This window comes from Oreochromis aureus, linkage group 4 (assembly GCF_013358895.1).
Source record: "Oreochromis aureus strain Israel breed Guangdong linkage group 4, ZZ_aureus, whole genome shotgun sequence".
Classification (NCBI taxonomy): domain Eukaryota; kingdom Metazoa; phylum Chordata; class Actinopteri; order Cichliformes; family Cichlidae; genus Oreochromis; species Oreochromis aureus.
In genome coordinates this window covers 8,456,433-8,476,864 of record NC_052945.1, presented here as the reverse complement: position 1 = coordinate 8,476,864, position 20,432 = coordinate 8,456,433, and the positions used below count along the sequence as shown (strand labels likewise).

General features: G+C 41.1%; 2 protein-coding genes across 3 annotated transcripts; one reads left to right on the top strand and one right to left on the bottom strand.

Annotated features, from left to right (window-relative positions):
• Window positions 1-2,045: 2,045 nt before the first annotated feature.
• si:busm1-163l24.3 lies at window positions 2,046-11,588 on the bottom strand. 2 transcript variants are annotated; one of them, XM_031753443.2, is made up of 6 exons: window positions 11,485-11,588; window positions 10,352-10,535; window positions 9,900-10,003; window positions 7,070-9,802; window positions 6,307-6,515; window positions 2,046-6,206 (listed from the first exon to the last, which is right to left on the bottom strand). In XM_031753443.2, exons 2-6 carry the CDS (start codon window positions 10,533-10,535, stop codon window positions 6,113-6,115), a joined length of 3,324 nt encoding a protein of 1,107 aa, XP_031609303.1. In that variant the 5' UTR covers window positions 11,485-11,588; the 3' UTR covers window positions 2,046-6,112. The 2 variants fall into 2 exon arrangements, with proteins under 2 accessions (XP_031609303.1, XP_039466668.1); XM_039610734.1 differs by having other exon boundaries at window positions 10,352-10,538; window positions 11,485-11,572.
• Window positions 11,589-13,889: 2,301 nt separating this feature from the next.
• Window positions 13,890-19,963, top strand: phb (prohibitin). The gene is made up of 7 exons (XM_031753458.2): window positions 13,890-13,961; window positions 14,509-14,602; window positions 16,061-16,222; window positions 18,358-18,500; window positions 18,588-18,704; window positions 18,799-18,894; window positions 18,984-19,963. The coding sequence occupies exons 2-7, from the start codon at window positions 14,518-14,520 to the stop codon at window positions 19,194-19,196; spliced, it is 816 nt and encodes a 271-aa protein (XP_031609318.1). The 5' UTR covers window positions 13,890-13,961; window positions 14,509-14,517; the 3' UTR covers window positions 19,197-19,963.
• Window positions 19,964-20,432: the final 469 nt, after the last annotated feature.

Sequence of the window (20,432 nt, the reverse complement as noted above, 5' to 3'; positions counted from 1 at the left end):
ATCCCCGCTCTCACGCCGGCCCCACCCTCGACCCCCGTGCCCCTCTGCACCTCAACTCCCACTGTGCTAAATTGTTCTGCTCTGACTTCCACCTGCCACCTCTGCTTCCCCATCCCCTCACTGTGCTGAGTCCCCACCCTGCCCCCACCCCACACACACCTCCCACACCACCGCCCCTGCCCACCCACCCTCAGGCCAGACCCACAGACAGGCACAAAGACAGGCAGTAAAATGAGAGAACCACACCCACCCACACGTTGCTCTCAGTGTCCAACACTTAGTTATGTCACCAAGGATGAGTCAGAGATGCCTGTGATTGGCTGGTGCACCTCCTCTGGAGATATTTGCATCATGGCTTTTATCATGATGTTTTATGGCTCAGACAATAGTGTTAATACTTAAGACCTAACCCTGGTTATCATTTATGTGGACTTATGTGTTCATATAAAGCAAGGGGAAACCTCTCAACAATGCATTCGTTCCCACCAAATTTAAGTGAAGATAATATAGAATCTGCAGTTTTGCACTAGCCTGAATATGAATTTGCCTCATAATGAGCCTTTCAGACCAACGTTGAATAGAGAGGCAGAAATCATTGCTCAGCTTCCTTCTCCTTAGTTACAGATTTTTCTAGCTGACCAACTGTTGGCAAGAAGTGCACAGTGCCAATTAAGAGAGATTTTGTTTCTGTTTAAACAAATACACACACAAATATACACTCTCGGAGTGTGATGAAAGAAGCGCTGTCATGTTGAGATAGTAAATCGTCTGAAATGAGCAGATAGTTAAGAAGGTGAATACCAGTTTAGTTTTTACTCCCCTCTGGGTAAGGCTTTCTTCCTCCTCAGTCCTCCTTGAGGAATTCCATGGCTCCTTTCACAGCGACCACTCGCCTGTCGATCATCCTGACCTGAGAGAGGAGAATTCACTTCAAGCTGGCGTCCATACTTTGCCTCCCCTCCCCTCTCTCTCTCTCTTGCTCTCTCTCTCTCACTTGCACTACTCCACTCTCTCTCCCTCCTCTTTCCACTTCCCTCTCTATGGTCGGCATAGCAACAGGCGTCAGGCTCGTCAGAGATGGCACTGTGGTTTGTTTCTCCCCCTCTCCCAGAGTCTCTCCTTTCTGCTTTCTTAGTCTACATTTGCCAACAGTTGGTGCTGTCGACACGTACTTCAACAGGTGTAAAATGTATTGAGAAGGAGGAGCTGAAGCAGTCTTAAAGACTTAACCAAATTCTTACTTCAAACCAGCCTAAAATTTAAAATCTAATACGAACTATGTGTGTAATCAACAGTGTGTTGGTCAAAATATCACAGAGCTCCCCCTAACGGACAGTGTGAATGCTCTTACCTAAAGTGTTTCATCACAAATCACACTGGATGAACTGGACTAACTTTAAGTTTACCCACAAATCCAGGCTCTCTCTCTGTCTAGATTGTTTTGGTGACTGGGCAACAGTTTTGAGAGATCAGCTGTAGCAATGTCTGCCTCCTCTTGAATATGATGAAATTGGACAGCACTTGCTTCAAGGTGGTCGAAGTACCACAAAGAGACATTTGAACACCCAGCAGTGTTGTCACTTTCCAAAAATCAGGACCCAGTTACTCAAAAAGTCCTCAAGCCTTCTTGGGAGCAGTTTTGAGGAAGCAATATTTTCTTCGAACTACACATGACACTGTGCAAAAGGAAGAGTGAATCTGCCCATGACAAGAAGCTCATGCTCACGACCTAATAGTTAGATAGCTTCCTACTTTGCACAGCCAGCTGCACTCTTCTTTTAGTCGGTAGGCGTAGTTGGGTAAAAGGAGAAAAAGTTCCTCAGTGAAGCTGTTCTCAAGTTTTGTGGATTTGTTTGCATAACTGGGCCATGATTCCTGGAAAAAGATACTGCTGTTGAGCTGTTCAGATGCATTTCATTTGAGCACCTGAGGCAAGTGCCATATAGTTTCACTGTGTTCAAGAGAAGGTAGACACCTTTACAGGCGGTCTCTTGAAAACTTGGCACTAAAACCATCTAAATGGAAAAGTGGCACTACGGGCCAGAGAAAAGACATTTGTTTCTGTTTTTTTGGAGAGTGAACTATCCCTTCAAGGCCAGTCCTTCCTATTTCATTGCATCAAATCCTTCACGTCTGTGTCAATCAACTTTAAACCTTGACTATTTATCCCCCTGCCCGCCTCACTGCCTGTCTGTGAGTCTGGCCTCTGTGTCGAGACTCAGATGGTGACTAGTGACTTTGTAAAAAAAAAAAAAAAAAAACAAAATGTTTCAAAAAAAAAAAGGAGAAAAAAAAGTTGTTGTGTTAGCATGAGTGGCCTCCCTCATGTGCTGTGTGTGGTGTGCCATTATGTGTGAAGATGTGCGTGTGTCCTCAGGTCATTTGTCAGGTTTTAAAAGCGCAACCCCCCCCAACTCCTACCAGACGTTCCCTCCTTACACTACTCTGCTACAGTATGATGTAGCTCTGAAACCAACCAACACATCTTACTCTATCTCTCCCTCCTGTCTGATAAGAGGCCTGTATTATGAGGACAGTTGGTATTAGTATTTTGCACTCTGCTCGCTGATCTTAATGCACTTGCAAGCATGGCGGTCTCACTCCAGTCCAGCACAGGCTTTGATTTTGCTCCAGGTTTGCAGCCCATTTCCCATCATCCGTTCCCACTGTATCTGCTAAAGCTCACTGAAAGCACAGGTGGCACACACACACAGAAACACACAAACTCATGTAAAAGTCCCCTCATTTTCAGCTTGCCAGTCCCAGCCTGGGCCAACTTCTCCTGGGTGGCAGCTAAAATCAAAGCATTCATCCATCCTTGACTGTGGGAAGTAAAACGTGGAGCAGGTCCGAGCGACGTGGGCTGGAGTGCGACCGGCACGCTGGTGTGGGGAGTGATTGTGTCCTGTCAGCCTCTGGTTAGTGTTCTGTTCTAATCTGCTGGGCTCCCTTTGTGAACCTGTGGACGGTGCTTCTGTTCCGAGTGCCATGTGAGAAACAAACGCTTCAGTTTTGAAATAAAAAAAAAAAGATGTTTTACTTACTATGTTATTTTGATTTACCTTTATATTTTTGTTCGTTTGTTTGTTTTTTGTTATCCAAGGGTTTAAAGTTCAAAGCTCATACTCTTATGTGGGGACTTGCCAACCTGCACTCCTCTTTAAATGTGATGAAGTCTTTCTGTTGGTCCAAACCATGTGTGCCAAATTGTATGTATATTCCTCTGTCCATGCTTTGAATATTAACAGTGCATAAAAAATATGAAGAAAATTCTGTTGTTGGATGCATTTCCGTCAACCTTGAAGAAGAGTGAGAAAAAAAAAGAAAAATTCACACAAGTTGTCACATTGTGTCAGATTTATATCCCAAAATGCTCAGAGGTGCTGACAGAATTTTGCTGCAGTTTATAAAAGGTTTAACACAATCTGTATTTGGTGATTGGTTGTAGTCTTGCTGAAGCATAGGCCTGCATTGTGCCTCTCTCCTTACCTCAATCTGAGATGTATTTAGTAAATGCTTTTTGCTGTGTTTTACCAGGTCTCACATCATATCAGCCCCAATAGGATGATTCCCTCTGTTGGTTTACAGCTGTAACATCAGTATTACAGTGAAGAGGAACAGAACATGGTGGATTTAAGACTCAAAACTCCACCACACCAAAAGACGGTCGTAAATCTGCAAATTTCCCCCAGCTCCAAAGCTCTGTGCTATTCCTCTCTATGGATTTCTTTTCTTTCAGTTTGTTTCCAAAATGGTTTGTATAACAAGTGAGGGACCAGATGTTTTTTACACAGCTGTGCAGGGAAGCCAGTACTGTAACACAGCTGAGCACAGCCTCTGCTTATTGGCTAATCATAGCTCAGTTCTGGCCTGCCCCAGACACAACATTTCCGCTTTGCAGCTGATCTCAGTTCACTCAAGGATTATTAAGAGTCATTCCTCTTTTCCTGTGCTGCATCTGCAGAACCTCTTGGCCAGTGCAACAGTTGCAGTCCAGCAGCCAGCCAAAAACTCCTCTCCATATCAGCCTCTTCCTTCTGCATACACATTCAAAGAAAATAGAACATTACTTTGACATCTGGAATTTGAAATTGCATGCATTCATCTGCATGTGGAAAACAGATTAAAATCCCTTTTCTTTTTTTTTTTCTTTCAACATTTTCCCCGGGGTACTTTTGAACTGAGATGCCTTTGACATGAACTCAATCAGCGGGGTGGGTGTTTTGCATCTTGAATTCGGGTTCAAGTGGATCCGTTGGTTAAAGTAAAACCCACCCCTTCCTACTGTGGCCTGCAGCCTGAGAGCTTTTCCACCGTGGTGAAGCTGAATTGTAATCTCATCTTGAAATGGTTTCCCAGTCATTCCAGACACTTATGCAAGAGTACTTAACTACTCAGAGATGCATGGGAGGAACAAAAGTATTTCAAAGTTTTCCAAAAAAATTAAAGTTTTTTTTTTTTTTTTTTTTTTTTAACATTTTAGATTTGATTATACTGTCACTCATAGTTTTAGATCTAAAGAAAGTGAATACAGTGAGTGTTGTATTTCCAGCAGCTACTTTTCTATCTGTCTTGGCTTGAAGCTGTAGTCCCTCACAGCCACCCACCGTTCAGCTTTGTGGTGATTTATTTCTTCTATATGGTTTCTCAGGTCATTCCAAACAGCAGTTTTCCCTATGTAGGAAACCACTTAAATCTGAATTTACTAACACACACATCATTGTTTCACTGAGTTCACTGCACAAACTGTCACACTGATTTTCCTTCACAGTACTCACATTTTATGTAAGCTTTAGTGTTCTAAGTCAAAAAAGGGAGGATGAAAGTGGCTTAGTTCCAAATTCAGAGCCACTGTGTTCGCTACACTACCAACCCAAACGACCACATCTGCCTGCAGCTAATATCCTTAGCAGTCATTTTTGAGATATTGCAATGCAGCTGCATTGCAGAGATGCTAAGGAAGTACAACCTGGCTGGGCGTGTCATGTACAGTACTAGAATGCATGTTTAGTCAACAACAACAACAAAATAAGGCATGTGTGTATGTACCGTTCTGTGTCTTTCACATTAGTTTAGTAGTCATGTAGTGGTGTGGTGTGTGAGAGAGGAGAATGCCAGCCTGCTGCCCCCCTGCGTCACCTGAGACCCTTCAGCATGGGAACCTCCATGGCAAGCTGGTACATTTACAAGACATCTTAACCTATCTCTGGGAATGCTTCAGAAACCCACTTCACATCCATCCTGCTACACACCTGTCAGTGACCGCTGGTAACTTTCTACAAGGCATACCCAACAGGTTGATTTCTAGATTTCCTTTACTCTGTCCTTTCTTGTCTTGTTTTGGACAAGAAAGGACAGAGACTCTGTCCTTTCTTTTTTTTCCCCCCTTCTTTGTTTTTAAATGGTTGCAAACACACTTTCTCGTCTCAACTTTGTTTTTTAAACCCTTTGAATTGATGCTGCTTCTGTGCTTGACTCTGGGTTTTCTGCGTGGTGCCATGTTCTCCACATGGCCTTTAGAGCTTGTAACGCTTCAGTGTGTAATGTTACCATATGCCTTACATGTTTTCCAGGACTAATAAAAAAAAGCATAATAAAAACAGACAGAAAATGTGCTTTTTTATTTCTGTGCCCAGAAGCAAAGACAGATTTTTGACAATTAATTTATTAAATTCAGAATATTTTACAATTTACTGTCTGTTGTTCCTAAACTAAATGATGACTACAATCACACAGTGCGGTGCAAATTTTTGGGTCTCTACAGTACTGTGCATATTGAACACTTTAATATTCATTTGTTCTGCAAAATAACCTGAAACGGTGTTTAAAAAAATAGTCATGTGAAATAATATAGGCCCTTCACTTTTGAACAACTTGTTAAAAGAAAATTGGTGAAGGATGTTACAAAATTAAAATTCAGTCTTCAATGACACCTCTAACTCCATTATTTAAAAGAGACTACAATTAAAGGATGATCAGATAACATCTCACTATAACAAAGCAGTATGATTATAAACTAATCAAAACCGCAAAACAGTGCTGTAAACACAAGGATTGCCAATATACTGCTATTTTATATATAAAACAAGGAAAAAATACATTTTTACATGTTTTAATCATGGGGCTTTTCTGTTGATTCCTCAATTCCAAGGGAGGTCAAGACCTCAGACAAGCGCGTCAAGTAAGTGGAATCTGGGTACCCATTCCTGAGAGAGACAAAGAGAACATTGTTCAGGTCAGGTCCATGGACTGACTGTGACCTTTAATTCTGCAGCTCTCTCAGACATCCTTGCTGGCCTCACTCACCCTGATTTGCCTCCCTGTAAGCTGGTCTTGTGTGGGATGCTGTCCCAGGTCACCCTTGCATCTGTCCCTTTGCCTGTCACTGTGAAGGTGAGTCCCAGCCTGAAGGCTTTCTCCAGCCTGGGCAGCAGCTTCTTTGTCGGCTGACAGTCTGGAAAGTAGGCTTCAAATAGCCCTCCCTTAAATGGTTTTCCAGGAGATGGATGCCCATCCTGATAAAAAGCAACACAAAGAGCGCAGTCATGAACAAGGTCTCGGTATTGCAGTGTATAAGCTAAAAGGCAGCCTATAGCTGCATGTGATTTTGCGGGAGAAGGTCAGAATTGTAACTGCAGCCTATTTTATTTTAACAACAAAATAATGAATACTGGCTGATATTTGCAGGTCTCAGTTGATCAGGAAACATACATATATGAACTCGTAGCAACAATGTGAATCAGAATATGCCTCTGAAGTTTAGCTAATTCCTTCTTGACACTCTGTGGGAGTCAACTAAAACACAGGTCAACAACAAACTAATACTTAACATTAGAGAAATCATAACTCAGAGCTTGAATATGTCTGCACACACCTGATGTGTAACAAGGGCTCTGTACAGCATTTAACTATTTAAACGGATTTCAGAAAAGGTCCTAACTGAGCCGCCTTTCTTATTCTGTCTCATTTGTTGTCTCTGAAAGTAAAGCTTAGAAGATGCGCCAATGTAATTTCTCATTCAGATAAAACACAACAAAATATCAGCGAGAAACGTTTTTAAGCCACTCACCGCTTGGATACCATCAGGAATGCTGTAAGTGATCTTGATAGTACAGAACCTGTTGTAACCTGGCAAAGTGATGTTTAGTTTAGATTTTACAATATTGCCCCGGATGCCCCGAGGTTTCTGCTCCGTCTCATGACAAACTCTGCAGCGGACATGTACCGTGTCCAAGCACTTTGAGCAAAAGGTGGCTCCACATTTTGTTCTCTGCACCGATATCCCAGTCTCTCCACAAACACAGATGTTCCCCAGCCTCTCCTGGCCTGGTTTGGATTCCTCTGGGGTGTTCTGGATCTCTGCTTCTTCTTGACCTACACTGCCTATCTGGGTAGCAGGTAAGGTGGTCCCTTTCTCAGTACGGGTTAATGTTGATCCGACACCATTCACACCCCTCACACTATCATTTCCTGGTGTAGATTGACTGACAAATGACTTAGCCTTCTGTCCATCCATCTCCATTGGATCTATAGGCTTGACTTTCTCCTTAATGACATGATCTTGCCTTGCCAGACCAGTAGATCCATTCACAATCTCCCTCCCACCAAAGTCACTTCTGTAGGTTGTCCTCCACTCCCGACTCCTACTTGTACCATCAGCATTGCCTGGTTGGCTCTCTAGAATCACCTGAGAGTTACTGTTAAAGTGTAAACTAGTGCTTTTATCTTCATTCATTTCAAAAGAAGTTGGGGAATATTGGTATTTGTCAGGTATTTGAGCCGAGTCTCCAGAAAATACTTCCCGCAGAGTAGCACCTACCTGGGAACACAACTGCTGTGGACCAAGAAGATATAAGCTCTTGGGTAATATCTGGATAGTAACCTTCTTAAAGCGGCTCCGCACTTCAGAACAACAAGCCTGTAAGGTTTCATCTGCTTTGTCAGTGACACCCAGTTCAGACAAGGGCACCTCCTGCACAGAGAAGTCTGAACTAACTGAGTCAAACAGCTTCTGCAAACCTAGATGACATGAAGTCACTTTGGATGAGTTTGCTCCTCTTATGGTAACAGTCAGCTCATGATTACCTAAGCGGCTCTCTTTTAACTGGACATCAGAAGCTAGGTCTTCCACTCGGTAGCTGTAGGCTTCTTGTATATGTTTCCACATTATGTAGGATACTGTAAGATCTGCAGTATAGACTTCCTGCTTGTCCCTTCCTGTTTGGGTACTGAAGCTAGAAGACCTGCCCCTGGCTCTGACTGTGGACTTGCTGCTATCTTCTTGACTCCTCTGACTCATAACTTGAGCCTTCTGCTGAGGCGTTCCTGAGAAACTACTGGCACGCTTCAAGGTGGATCCAGATCCAGCAGACTGAGGTGCAGGACTTCCTGACAAACTGGACTGTGTACCACTAAAAGGAGATGATGAATTCTTAGGTCGAGCATCTGTTAAACCTGGATTCAAAGAGGTTCTATTTTGAAGCGAGGAAGATGCTAAACTAGATCCAGTCTTGAACAAAATGTCTCCTCCTGTGTTTTGGGGTACTGCTCTGGAAACTGCCTCACCAGAAGTCCCTGCTGTTTCTGAGAGTACATCATACCCTAACATTGGCCCTTGGCGTGTTTGTCTGCTGGGAGATGAGTTTGTTCGTAAAGTGAAGTCAGCTGGTCGACTGCTTAACGCAGCTATCCCAGAATCCTTAAACCGAGCAGCTAGTTTATACCTTCTGGCTCCTTCAGCTCTTCGTTCATCTTCCTCTGACTTCAGCATCTCATCTATCTTATCATCCACAGATGCTACAGTGGAGGGTGTGGGGAGAGTGAATCTCTCCTCATCAGTCTGAGGGTATAAACTTGAACCATATGAGGGAAATCTCAGGAGACTAGCTACATCTTCCTTTTTATCTCGCTGGTTAACATTGTCCAGGAGAAGAAACTGCTTGGCCTCTGACACATCATTGCTGCTTCCAATAATATAAATATTTTTTTCATCTTCATTCAGAATAAGTTTGGGAAGTCTGACACTTAAGTTCTCAATTGCCCTCTGCAGGCCTCCACTGGGGTGCAGGATAGCTTTAGGAAGCTGGGATCGACGGATTTTGGCCTCAGTGTCCTCATGAAGCTGACTTATAGCCTTTCTGGCCATCTTCAAGCACTCCTGCTCTTGAACATCCTCCCCAACTGCTGCTGCAACATGCAGAAACAGAGTGGTCAAACCCTGACTTGTCACATCCACTGCTTCAACCCCATACTGCTTCAGGATATGCTGGTATTCCTTCCGGCAGTGTTTCTGCAGGTACTGAAACATGTCTGCATCCATAATTAGTGAGAAATCATCCACCGAGGTTGTAGAACGCTGCAAAGCAGCTCCATCTGCCTGACCAGTGTCCTCCCAGGTGTAACCACCAGGTGTCAGGTCTCTTTTTGAACTTAAACTGTAGCTGTCAGTTGGCCTGTCAGTGTGATTTTTTTCTTTGTTGTCTCTTTGCTTGTTGGCTTTTCTGCTCTGATCTTCTGACTCCTGTGTATAATGCTTCTGTGCTTTTTGAACAGACCGGGAACCACTGGAAGTAGGCTGACTCAAGTCTTTTGAGTTTTCTGCTGACTTTGAGCCTCCAGGATGGCCCAGTAGTTGTGCCAAAGCTGCCTGCACTGCAGAGTAAGAGCCAAAAATTGTAGAGCATTTCTCAGTAGCAGTATAGTTGATCTGGACATCATTGTGGCTCTGAAGAAGGCTTGTCAATGCCATGATTCCCCCTGGAAGCTTGCTGTAGTCAATTGTTGCTGATAAGCTTAAGACGACCTATGATGATGAGAAAAAGAAAAGAGAAAAACAAATTAATTACCAATAATTTTACTCTGTATCTGTTGAAATTGTGCAGAGCAGCAGCTAAATCTACCTGATCTGGGTCGAAATCTTCAGAATGCTCAGTTACCATGAGCTTATACTTCTTCCCATCCACATCCAGAACGTGTAGCCTGTGGTGAACAACTCTCTGTGCCACTAGGCGAGAGGGGTAATCAGAGAGAAATCAATCACAGTCTGTGAAGCATCCTGACTAAGTGTTTCTACAACTGGCCACTCCACTGACTTCAATGCCAACATTCCAGTTTGGTGTAAATCACTGGTGGCAGCAGACAGTGTAGTACCTTTCTATTACTTTGTAAATGAATGCCATCTATGGTTGGTGTACAATTGTTTAGTGTTAATACAGTCAGTATAATATGTAACTAATCAACAGTATTATTGCAATAAAAGACTGCTGCCACAGAAAATTTAGTTATTCAGACAGTAATCCCTCTGATCTACACAGCAGATGAGGAGACGTGAACACGCACTGAACCTACTGACCTCTGCTGTCCTCGAAGGTGATGAGAGCAGCCAGAGGCGTTGCCTTGAGGAAGGTGACAGAGTCTACTTCCCCTCCTCCATTGCTTTTTCTAAGGAAGTGAATCAATAGCTTGTCTTTCAGTGTGTTATCCTCGATGTCTGTGGGCAGTCCACACACCTTCACAGTCCTGCCTGATTCTGCCATCTGCTGGAATAAACACAATCACTGTTGCTGTGAGAAGGAAAATTGTTGAAGCTGAATGCAAGGCTAAACACCAAAATGTTTTCATTTTGCATTAATGGTGAGCATGAAAATCAAAATGATGATGGCAAAAAGTCAGAACATGACATCTCTCAGTGAAAGACCCCACAACTGTGAATAGGAAAAGAAACATATTTGATAGTCCAACTCCCTCTGTTGGGGGTTACCAGGAAAGTACATCAACACAGAAAACTATCCCCAGTTTCCATCACCAGAGAATATTTTTCATTAAATTGTAGGGAAAAAATGTCTAGACACTTTGCAGCTGGTTACTTGAAGCAACAGCAGGCTAAGACCCCCCAAAAATGATCATTCTGATATCAAAACTACTGAGATATCCAGGCTGCTATGTGGAAACGAAAGACTAGAAAACGCGTCGACCTCGTGTATTGCGTACATGTTTGTACAATATCAACAGGAGTGTAAAATGTGTTTGTAAAATTGTACCAGTGAGGTTAACGCCCCTTACTCCCCTTCTTCCTGCTTCCCACAACTAGTCTGTAACTAACTGACAAATAATAAGCTGCTCTAAAATGCATTTTTAAACCAGATGTTGCTTGTAATACACGGCAGATGTTAGTGGATGCAAAGTTGCCAATATCTGTGCTAATTTGAAAAGAAATCTGATCAAATTAATAAAAAAAATAAATGCAGCCAACTTGCAAAAAGAGGCGCTTTTGCGTGTTCACGTCTACACGATGTCAAAACACATCTGCGAGCGTTAAGAAAAGCCACACTGCAGCCAGAGGACTGTCAAGGAAGTGGAGAAAATCAAAAACATCTCGACTGCCAATCTTCTTAGCGCATATCGACAGATCTTCTATTTGCGCCCGAGGCAGTTACGGCGTGTCGCATTCTTTGGATATCTTTCAGATTTGCAATCATCACTGACCTTAAAACGCTTTCACGACCGTTTCTTGCTTTCTTTCAAAGATCGTCACTCTTTACGAGCAATGGAAGAAAAGTGAAACTACCGGTTGTGCGATTTTTCTTCACCGCGCTAGGGGGCGACAAAGTGTCATGTGAGTCGGTGCGTGCAGATGTTTGCGGGTGCCCGACTGGTCTATAATCTGTATCATACAAATTCCCAAACTGTTCCTTTATACGTGGTTATCATTATTATTATTATTATTATTATTATTATTATTATTATTATTATTATTGTTATCATTGTTTGTTTCTTTGTTTGTTTCTTCTTTCAGCTGCCTTCTTTAGGAGTGGCTACGGTGGATCATCTGCCTCCATCTCAACCTGTGCCTTGCATCATCCTTTGTCACACCAGCCCTCCGCACGTCCTCCTTTACACCCATTAATCTTCTCTGTGGTCTTTTTCTCCGATCCTTTATCCAGTATATCCACTGTCCTTCCGCTCCATATAATTGAACCATCTCAGTCTGACCTGTGCACTGTCCACTTTGGATAGTTGATGTCACACCAGATGTTTAAACTCATCTACCTTCACCGCCTCTACTCCTTGCAACTTCACTGTGTCACCTATATAAAACGTATGCACACATGTATATTATGTCTTGCTTCTATTGACTTTCACTCCGCTTCTCTTTTTAGATGGGAAGTCAAACTCAATTTTCATTTTTTGAACAATGGATAGTGAGAGCAGCTGAGAAGATCATTGGAGCCTCTCTTCCCTCCATCATGGACACTTTTAGCACCCGCTCCATCCGCTTTGTGGAGGACCACACACACACACACACTCTTCACCCTGCCGCCTTCTGGAAAGAGGTACTGGAGCATTCGGGCCAGACTACCAGACTGCGGAACAGTTTCTTCCCCCAAGCCGTCAGTCTCCCAAACACTCAGTGACTGGAATAACACACACACACGCAAACCTTCATACACATCACCCCCAAGCAGTTATCTGCAGTATCTCACTCTCTCTGTCTCTCTCACACACACACCTTCAGACACCAAGTGACTTTTTGCACAATACTCAGTATTTTGCACATTTCCATTGCACTATCTTGTGTCTGTATCATCCTGTTCTGTCTACTGTTGTACTGTCGTCTTTTTTTTTTTTTTTTTTTTTTTTTGCAATTTTTGCAATTTTTGCTCATTGCACTTTACGTAGTCCTGTGTTTGTCTGTTATATGTCATATGTAGCACCAGGGTCTCGGAGGAACATTGTCTCGTTTCACTCTGTACTGTACCGCTGTACATGGTTGAAATGACAATAAAAGCCATTTGACTTGACTTGACTTGACTTGACTTGACTTGACATACAGCCCACTAAGATCTTAACTGGGCCAAGCCAGTGAAAGTCCCATTTCTATCACTGTTAAAAACTGTAGAGTTTAATTACACATTCAGTGCTGGAGATATCTTAATATATGATAACATTTCTCTACATGATAGAGAAATGTTATTTTACTTAATAAAGGAAATTTGTCAGCATGACTTTTTGGGCTTAATTTGTAAAAATAAATAAATAAATAAATAAATAATGTATAAAAATACAGGAAAGGTTCTGGTAGCCCACTGCCCAGATTTTTAAGTAATTATAAAACTGAAAGTTCTTGTTAATTCATAGAAAAAGTCATTTTTCTATTTTTTATTTTGCTGTTGACTCATTGTAAAAAAAAAAACTGAAACAAGAACTTTTCTGTCATTTCTTTGGAAATCTATTACTTAATTAAGTCAATGTAGTATGAAAATGCCATGGTCTTTATCAGTAGAAAAAACTGTAAAACTTGCGAAAATGCAGGTAAAAGTCCAAAATTTATGTCCTCCTTCACGTTTTCCAAAGGAGTCCAGGGGGCCAGATTGGAGTCTTTGTTGGACCAATTCTGGCCCCCAGACCTTACATTTGACACATTTGACGCTCTGGAGCATACCTCTTACCTCTCTTTTACAGTTACTCCCTACTCTTATACTAGTATTGCTACTACTACTACTACTACTACTACTACTACTACTAATAATAATAATAATAATAATAACAATAATAATAATAATAGTAGCAGTAGTAGTAGTAGTAGTAGTCTGAACTCCCTGACATCCTCTAGTTACAACACGAGACAAAAGGTTCTTGTCTGAGAAATGTAATATACAGTCTTGAGTCTGAGTCTTGGTAACCAGTATACTAATGCTATGTAGCAATATGTGTTTTGTTTTCTACATTTTAATCAGTATGAGCCAAAAGCGATCAGCTAAAATAATGTTTTAATTATATTTAGGTCAGTAGGTGGCAGTAATTAGTTTGAATAATGACTAAATCATAGAAGAAGAAAACTGTTGTGTTACATCCAATCAGATGCTTTGTTGCTTCATGCAGTGCGCAGGCGCTGTGTAGCAGATATTTCATGTGCTGTACGTCGTGTCCGGTGGAGGTCACAGACATCCGAGCAAAGTGAGGTAAGTTATGACATACGTTATGTGTGTGAGAGTGGAATTACTTAACTGTTTATTAAAACGTCATTGTATCAGCCATTGTAAGTAAAAAGGAGAGACGTTTTGTCTGCTATTTATAAGACGCCTAGTGTTAAAAGATTAGACGAACACGAGCGACCGCTTTGCATCAGCGTGAGATAACATGCGTGCAGTCACCGGGAGTGCATCTTGGACTTACCTGTCGCACGCTTTTTAATCGTTTTACGTATCTTATTGTCTTATCCGTAGTATTGCACCGGCCTTAAATCTAAGCTGCGGTGCTCTGTTTAGTTATATAGGCTTGGAAGATGTCTCAGTTCAGTTAGTCGATAAGCTAGTGCTAGCTAGTTAGCCAAATTAGCTAACAACCACAGCCTTGGTGTCAGTCCAGCTCAAGGCCAAAGCCAACTGTTATTGGAAAGAGGGGATTTAGCCTGGATTTCCAAGGTCCGTCACAGGATTATGGTGCATTGCGTAGGTGTAAAGGTGGAGATGTGTAGAAAGACATTCAAAGTGTTTTCATTGTCGCCAGGTTGCTGTCATGGCCAAGTTATTTGAGTCCATTGGGAAGTTGGGGCTTGCCCTCGCCATCGGTGGAGGTGTCGTGAACTCAGCCCTTTTCAACGGTGAGTCCTAGACAGATACATGGTCTAATAGCATTTTCCATGTATTGGAACACATGCTCAGTCATCAAGCATAAAAATGATTAATTTAGTAAAAATATAGATATTTTTAAAAACCACATTTCCAAAAGAATTCAAAAGATGTTTTGAAAGGCAGCAAAAGCTAATGAATAGCTACCTGATAGTGTTGCTTGCAGATGAGAAAACCACAGTTGTTTTAGTTTCAAGAACATGTGTTATTCTGAAGTGAGATTTCGGCATTACACTTAGGGTTACACTTAACCTCTTTTGCTAATCTAGGATGCCTTTGGTCTACTCTGTGTAGTACCTCATGTTAGTTGCCTTTGTTTGGTTAAGCTGATGAATTCATTAGCATTCCAGATTAGAGCTGGGTGATATGACCCAAAATTCATATCTTGATTATTTTTAGCTGGATGGCGATATAAGATATATATCTCGATATTTTTTTAAAGCCATAAAGTAAGAACAAAAAGAGAGTTCTTAGTCAAAGCTGTGTCCCAGATGTCACACAGGCACTTTTATTAACATACAGCATAGATGTACATGAATTATGAGCATTTATTAAATAATGATGCTCTATAAATAAAAGAAAACTATGTTGTTTTGTGCATAACAAAGAGCAAATTGTGCAGTCAAAATGTAAACTAACAGACGCTGACCATAATAACAAAGACAGATTTCACAGCTGCTCTGTTCCCAACTTCTACTGCGTGACTGACAGCCTGGAGTTTGAAATCAGCTTCGTAACCATGTCTCTGGACAGGTGCCATTCATGGTCCTTATATACACACAGTACGGTAATATTACGTTGAAGCACAGTACGTATCACTCCGCGAGGCTCCTCGGTAGCCGTAATGCTCCGACAATCCATCAAGCGGTGCAGCTCCGTAGCTTACCAAAGTCGAACTAAAACATTTTTTGACAGATTGCTGAGCGCTGTGTATCACATAAAATCGGTTCGCGGTCATCAAGCACAACCAGAATTCATACAAAAGGCGCGCAGTCAACTTTTGAGAAGATGAAAGGATTTCAGGCCGTGCATGGCGTTAGCGTGGCTAGCTCGTTAGCGTGGTTAGCTCGTTAACACGTTGACGTGGTCCAGCCCCACTCACGGGGCAATGCGCAGTAACTCATTAACGGAGGTGAGGTCACGTAACGTTGCGTAAAGACAAAAGTGGACGAAAGAGAGGCAAACTTGCGGCTCCGCAACTATAATTATAACGTAACAGACTATATCGATATAAAGGATATTGTCACATCTTATATCTCGTATAAAAATATATCGATATTTTTAAAAATCTCGATATATCGCCCAGCTCTATTCCAGATCATAAACGAGGAAAATGGTGACCTTGAATTTAATAAAAATAAAATTAAAAAATAAATCTTTCATGTTAAACAGATTTTTCTATATGCAATTCTCTTTCCGTCTTGTTGCAGTTGATGCAGGTCACCGGGCTGTGATCTTTGACAGGTTTCGAGGTGTTCAAGATGTTGTTGTTGGTGAGGGAACCCACTTCCTCATCCCCTGGGTTCAGAAACCTGTCATCTTTGATTGCCGCTCCCGTCCACGCAATGTGCCTGTCATCACAGGCAGCAAAGGTATGCAAGCAGTCTAAGGAACTTTAGCTTCTGCATATTCAGTGTTTGTCAAACTACGAAGGCTTAGCTTTGTGGCGTGGTAAAGACTTGCTCTGGAATTCCCCACCTCCTGATTTAAGAAATATCTCTACCTTCTCTCTCTTTAAGTCCCAACTCAAAACCCACTTGTTCAAAATAGCTTATCCCACATAACCTCTCCACTCTGCTATTTTAAATTTGTTTATGTTTTATGATTGTGTAAACTCTTTGCTTTTATGTTGCTTTTTACTCTACTGTGTACAGCGACCTTGAGTGTTTTGAAAGGCGCTTTCAAATAAAATGTAGTATTATTATTATTATTAATTAGCCACTCTTAAATGTTTAGTTTTTGTAACATTAAAAGACGTGTAGAGGGTATTTCAGATGTTTTTGAACACTTAAATTTTCCATTTGTTACTGAAATTTATACAACTCAGTGTATGCTGAAATAAAGTGTACAACAGTAACAAAAAATATTTTGAATTAAAAAATAAATAAATTAAAATATCATGGAGTACCATATTCTAAAATTCAGATACTCTACAGATAAATCTTGCCATTCCTTCTACAGTGGCAGTGGAGTAATATTTGGGAAATTTTTCCCTAGAACTGCGTGCTATGCTCTTGCAAGTTGTTTTGCTTTCCATCCAGAATGCTAGGAAGTGAGATTAATGGGTTAGCAAGTTCTGCCTGGTGGCTCAATTTTTAACTGGCCAGAATGCCATGGTAGCTCTGCACTGGCATCAAAAATGTTCTGAAAGAGAGTTTGTTCTAGCTCAAGTTATATTTTGTAAGAGCAATAAAGAGCCTTAACAGAGCAAATATGTTCATACACAAACCTCTTGAGCTGTGTCTTAGTAATGTGAACAAAGAAAACCCATTGTTACAGTCGTGTGTGTTGTGTTGCCATTCTAATGTAAATGCAGTAAAAAAAAAAAAAAAAAAAAAAAAAAACAACAGAAAAAAAAATTCATATGGTAAAATAAGAGTGGCCATGGGGGCTTTCCATAAAGAATTTAAAAGTCTCTAAAGGGCATTACAAAGTGGTGAATACTTTGACCACCTGTCAGTATTGTTTGCATGCTCACAAACCATGGTTATTTTAGTTTTGAGATCATGATGGGTAATTCTATTATTCGACGTCACACTTGGGGTTGACCTACTTTTTTTAATCTAGCATGCTTTCTGGTACTCTATATAGTAACTATTTTCAGTTGTTTGTTGCGCACTTGTTTGGTTAAGTTGGTGACTGTGTTTTCTAAACCAAGTAATATAACGTATGTGGTTATAGGGCTTTATAAATGTTTTTTATGCTTTGTCCTGATTTACGGCAAAGTCTCTGTCATTTAATTTGGCCAAGAACTTAAATGATTTCTACTTGGCCTTGATATGCTTAAATGGCCTAAATGCACTTTCTGAATGTGCAGAATTAAACGGCGATGTTAAGTTTAGTTAGTTTTTTTTGGGGGGGGGGGCGGTGGGTTATTTTTTGTTTACAATCATTCTAATTACCTGTAGCATTAAAAAAGCCTTTATAGCTCTATGACGACATGTGCCTCTTGACTGAAGTAGATGGGTTTTCTGTGCATTTCGTACAGAAGAAAAGTGAAATGATGCACTCCCCCCTTCTAGTGTTGCGCGCACACACAGCCTGATGAAGAAAGTCCGCCATGATAAAAGTTCACAGCCGCTGCATTATTGGTTTTTCCTGGAATTGTAGGTTTTGTTGAACTAGCTAATACAAAGAAAACATTCAGTTGTGTTGAATGTCCTTTGTAGTTTTGGCCTCAGTGCATCCCAAAACAGCTGAGTGGGAGTTTAAATCTGGAGACTGCTAAGCTTCCTGCCACGTTCTACTTCTTACTTATTTGAATCAGATAAGGTTATTCACTGCACTGTCACGGGTTTGATTTAAAAACATGGAAAAATAGGAATGTTTAACAACTTTGAACCCAAAACATCACATTTTACCTGACAACTCTGTAAACATTCCCAAAGAAGGAACTTGTTTTTTGTTTTTTTACACAGAAAATTTTAGTCCATGAACACAAACACTTGTTTTAACGTGTAGGCCAGTATATACAGTGTGATTAAGGTCTGAACCATTCACCCTACAGATCTTCAGAACGTTAACATCACGTTGCGTATCCTCTTCCGGCCGGTGACAAACCAGCTGCCACGCATCTTCACCAGTATTGGTGAGGATTATGATGAAAGGGTGCTGCCATCTATCACCACAGAGGTCTTAAAGGCTGTAGTGGTGAGTAACAGTCCATTAAAGGCCAAACAAATTAGCTGAATGTATAATGAACAGAGTCAAAAAGCACTTAATGTTTCTCTCTCTCAGGCTAGGTTTGATGCTAGTGAGCTCATCACTCAGAGAGAGCTTGTGTCAAGGCAGGTCAGTGAGGACCTCACAGAAAGAGCCTCCACCTTCGGCCTAATCTTGGATGATGTTTCACTGGTATGAAGTCGATGGAAAATTACGCAGCAGTGTTCTATACTATCCTTGGGTTGTGTATTTAACTGCAGTAACCTGCTGTATTGTGTTCTATCAGACACACTTGACCTTTGGCAAGGAATTCACAGAGGCTGTTGAGATGAAACAGGTGGCCCAGCAAGAGGCAGAAAGAGCCCGTTTCGTTGTAGAAAAGGTACTTTTAACATTGTCTGTAATCCCTGTACTATGAGCGCATTTTAAAACTGTGCATACAGCTTTATCGTTTCTATTTTATCATTTTAGGCAGAGCAACAGAAGCAGGCAGCCATCATTTCAGCCGAGGGAGATTCTCAGGCTGCCTTACTCATTGCCAACTCTCTGATGGAGGCTGGTGATGGTTTGGTAGAGCTCCGTAAGCTGGAAGCCGCTGAAGACATCGCCTTCCAGCTGTCACGCTCCCGCAATGTCACTTACCTGCCCTCAGGACAGGGCACATTGCTTCAGTTGCCCCAGTGATAGCGTCCACACCCCATGTCTACCACCTCCCCTCACTGTCTCCAGCCATTACATGGGCCATGGACGTGGTGGTTGGAGGATTCAATAAAGGATTCTCCCAACATCACACACATTCCTCCCACTCTTTCTCTAACCAAATCTGGACTGGGCTCTGCTGATAGCAGTATGGTGGGAGACAAAGTGAGAGATCTGTGATGGATAAATTTATGAAGTCCTTTTATGTAAGGAAGTGAAGGGGTTTATTACTCTGTGATAACCTAAAATATATATAGTACTCTGTTTTGAGAATTGTCAGTGCAGTAAATTCTGTCAAGATTCAAGTTGTGTCAAAGTGAAAGCACTTAATGAGTGGAAAGCAACAGTCACTTGTACATCAAAGAAAACTGTGTGCGATTTCTTTAAACAATAAATGTGAATGGTAAATGCCATTCTTCTGTTGTGCTTGGAAATTTCATCAAATTGTGTATCTGTTTTGAAATCTAAATGAATTGTCAAACTTTCTGATTGACTGCAAGGTATGTGTCTTGACATTGTTTATTCATTTGGCTTCAGGCGTACTAGAGGATTTTCTTTTTCCTTTTTTGAATATGTCTGCCTTTCAGATACATTTCTCACACTAATGTTGTTACCCCAATTCAATTGGAATATGCTTAGCAAGTGGTACAGGATGGCATTTCATTTCTTTGCCATCTTCAGTTTGTATGGAAAAAATATAAGCCCCATGTTGCAGAAAAGAATGACTTATTAAATTGCCTTTCTGCCTCTCAGTTGTCAGTGTTTTTGGCAAAGGCACAGAAATGTTTTACACAGGCATAACTGTCACGGGGGGGCATTTTTTAAAAATCTTTCTTTTAAAAACACCACACCATTAAAAAAATATATACTAAAAAAAGTATTTCAAACTGGAAAGAATAGTATTTTTGAGTAAAGGGAAGATTTACTTTGTATCGATAATGAAAGTAAACTTGAAGATAATTTGATTCTTTCGAATGACACAATTTTGACACTTTTTTCTCCTGTCATTTATAGACATCCATGCATTTAAAAAAAAAAAAAAAATGTTTTAATATCGCAGAAATATGCAGTTTGGTCATTTTCCCGAGTCTTCATGGAAATAAACTGCAGCGCTTGAGCCAGTTAAAACAGCTGTTAGCAAAAAAAAAAAAAACCCCGAATTAAAATAGAAACGATATTAAAGTTTAAGAGTCTATGATAAAAACTGATTGCATTAATTGT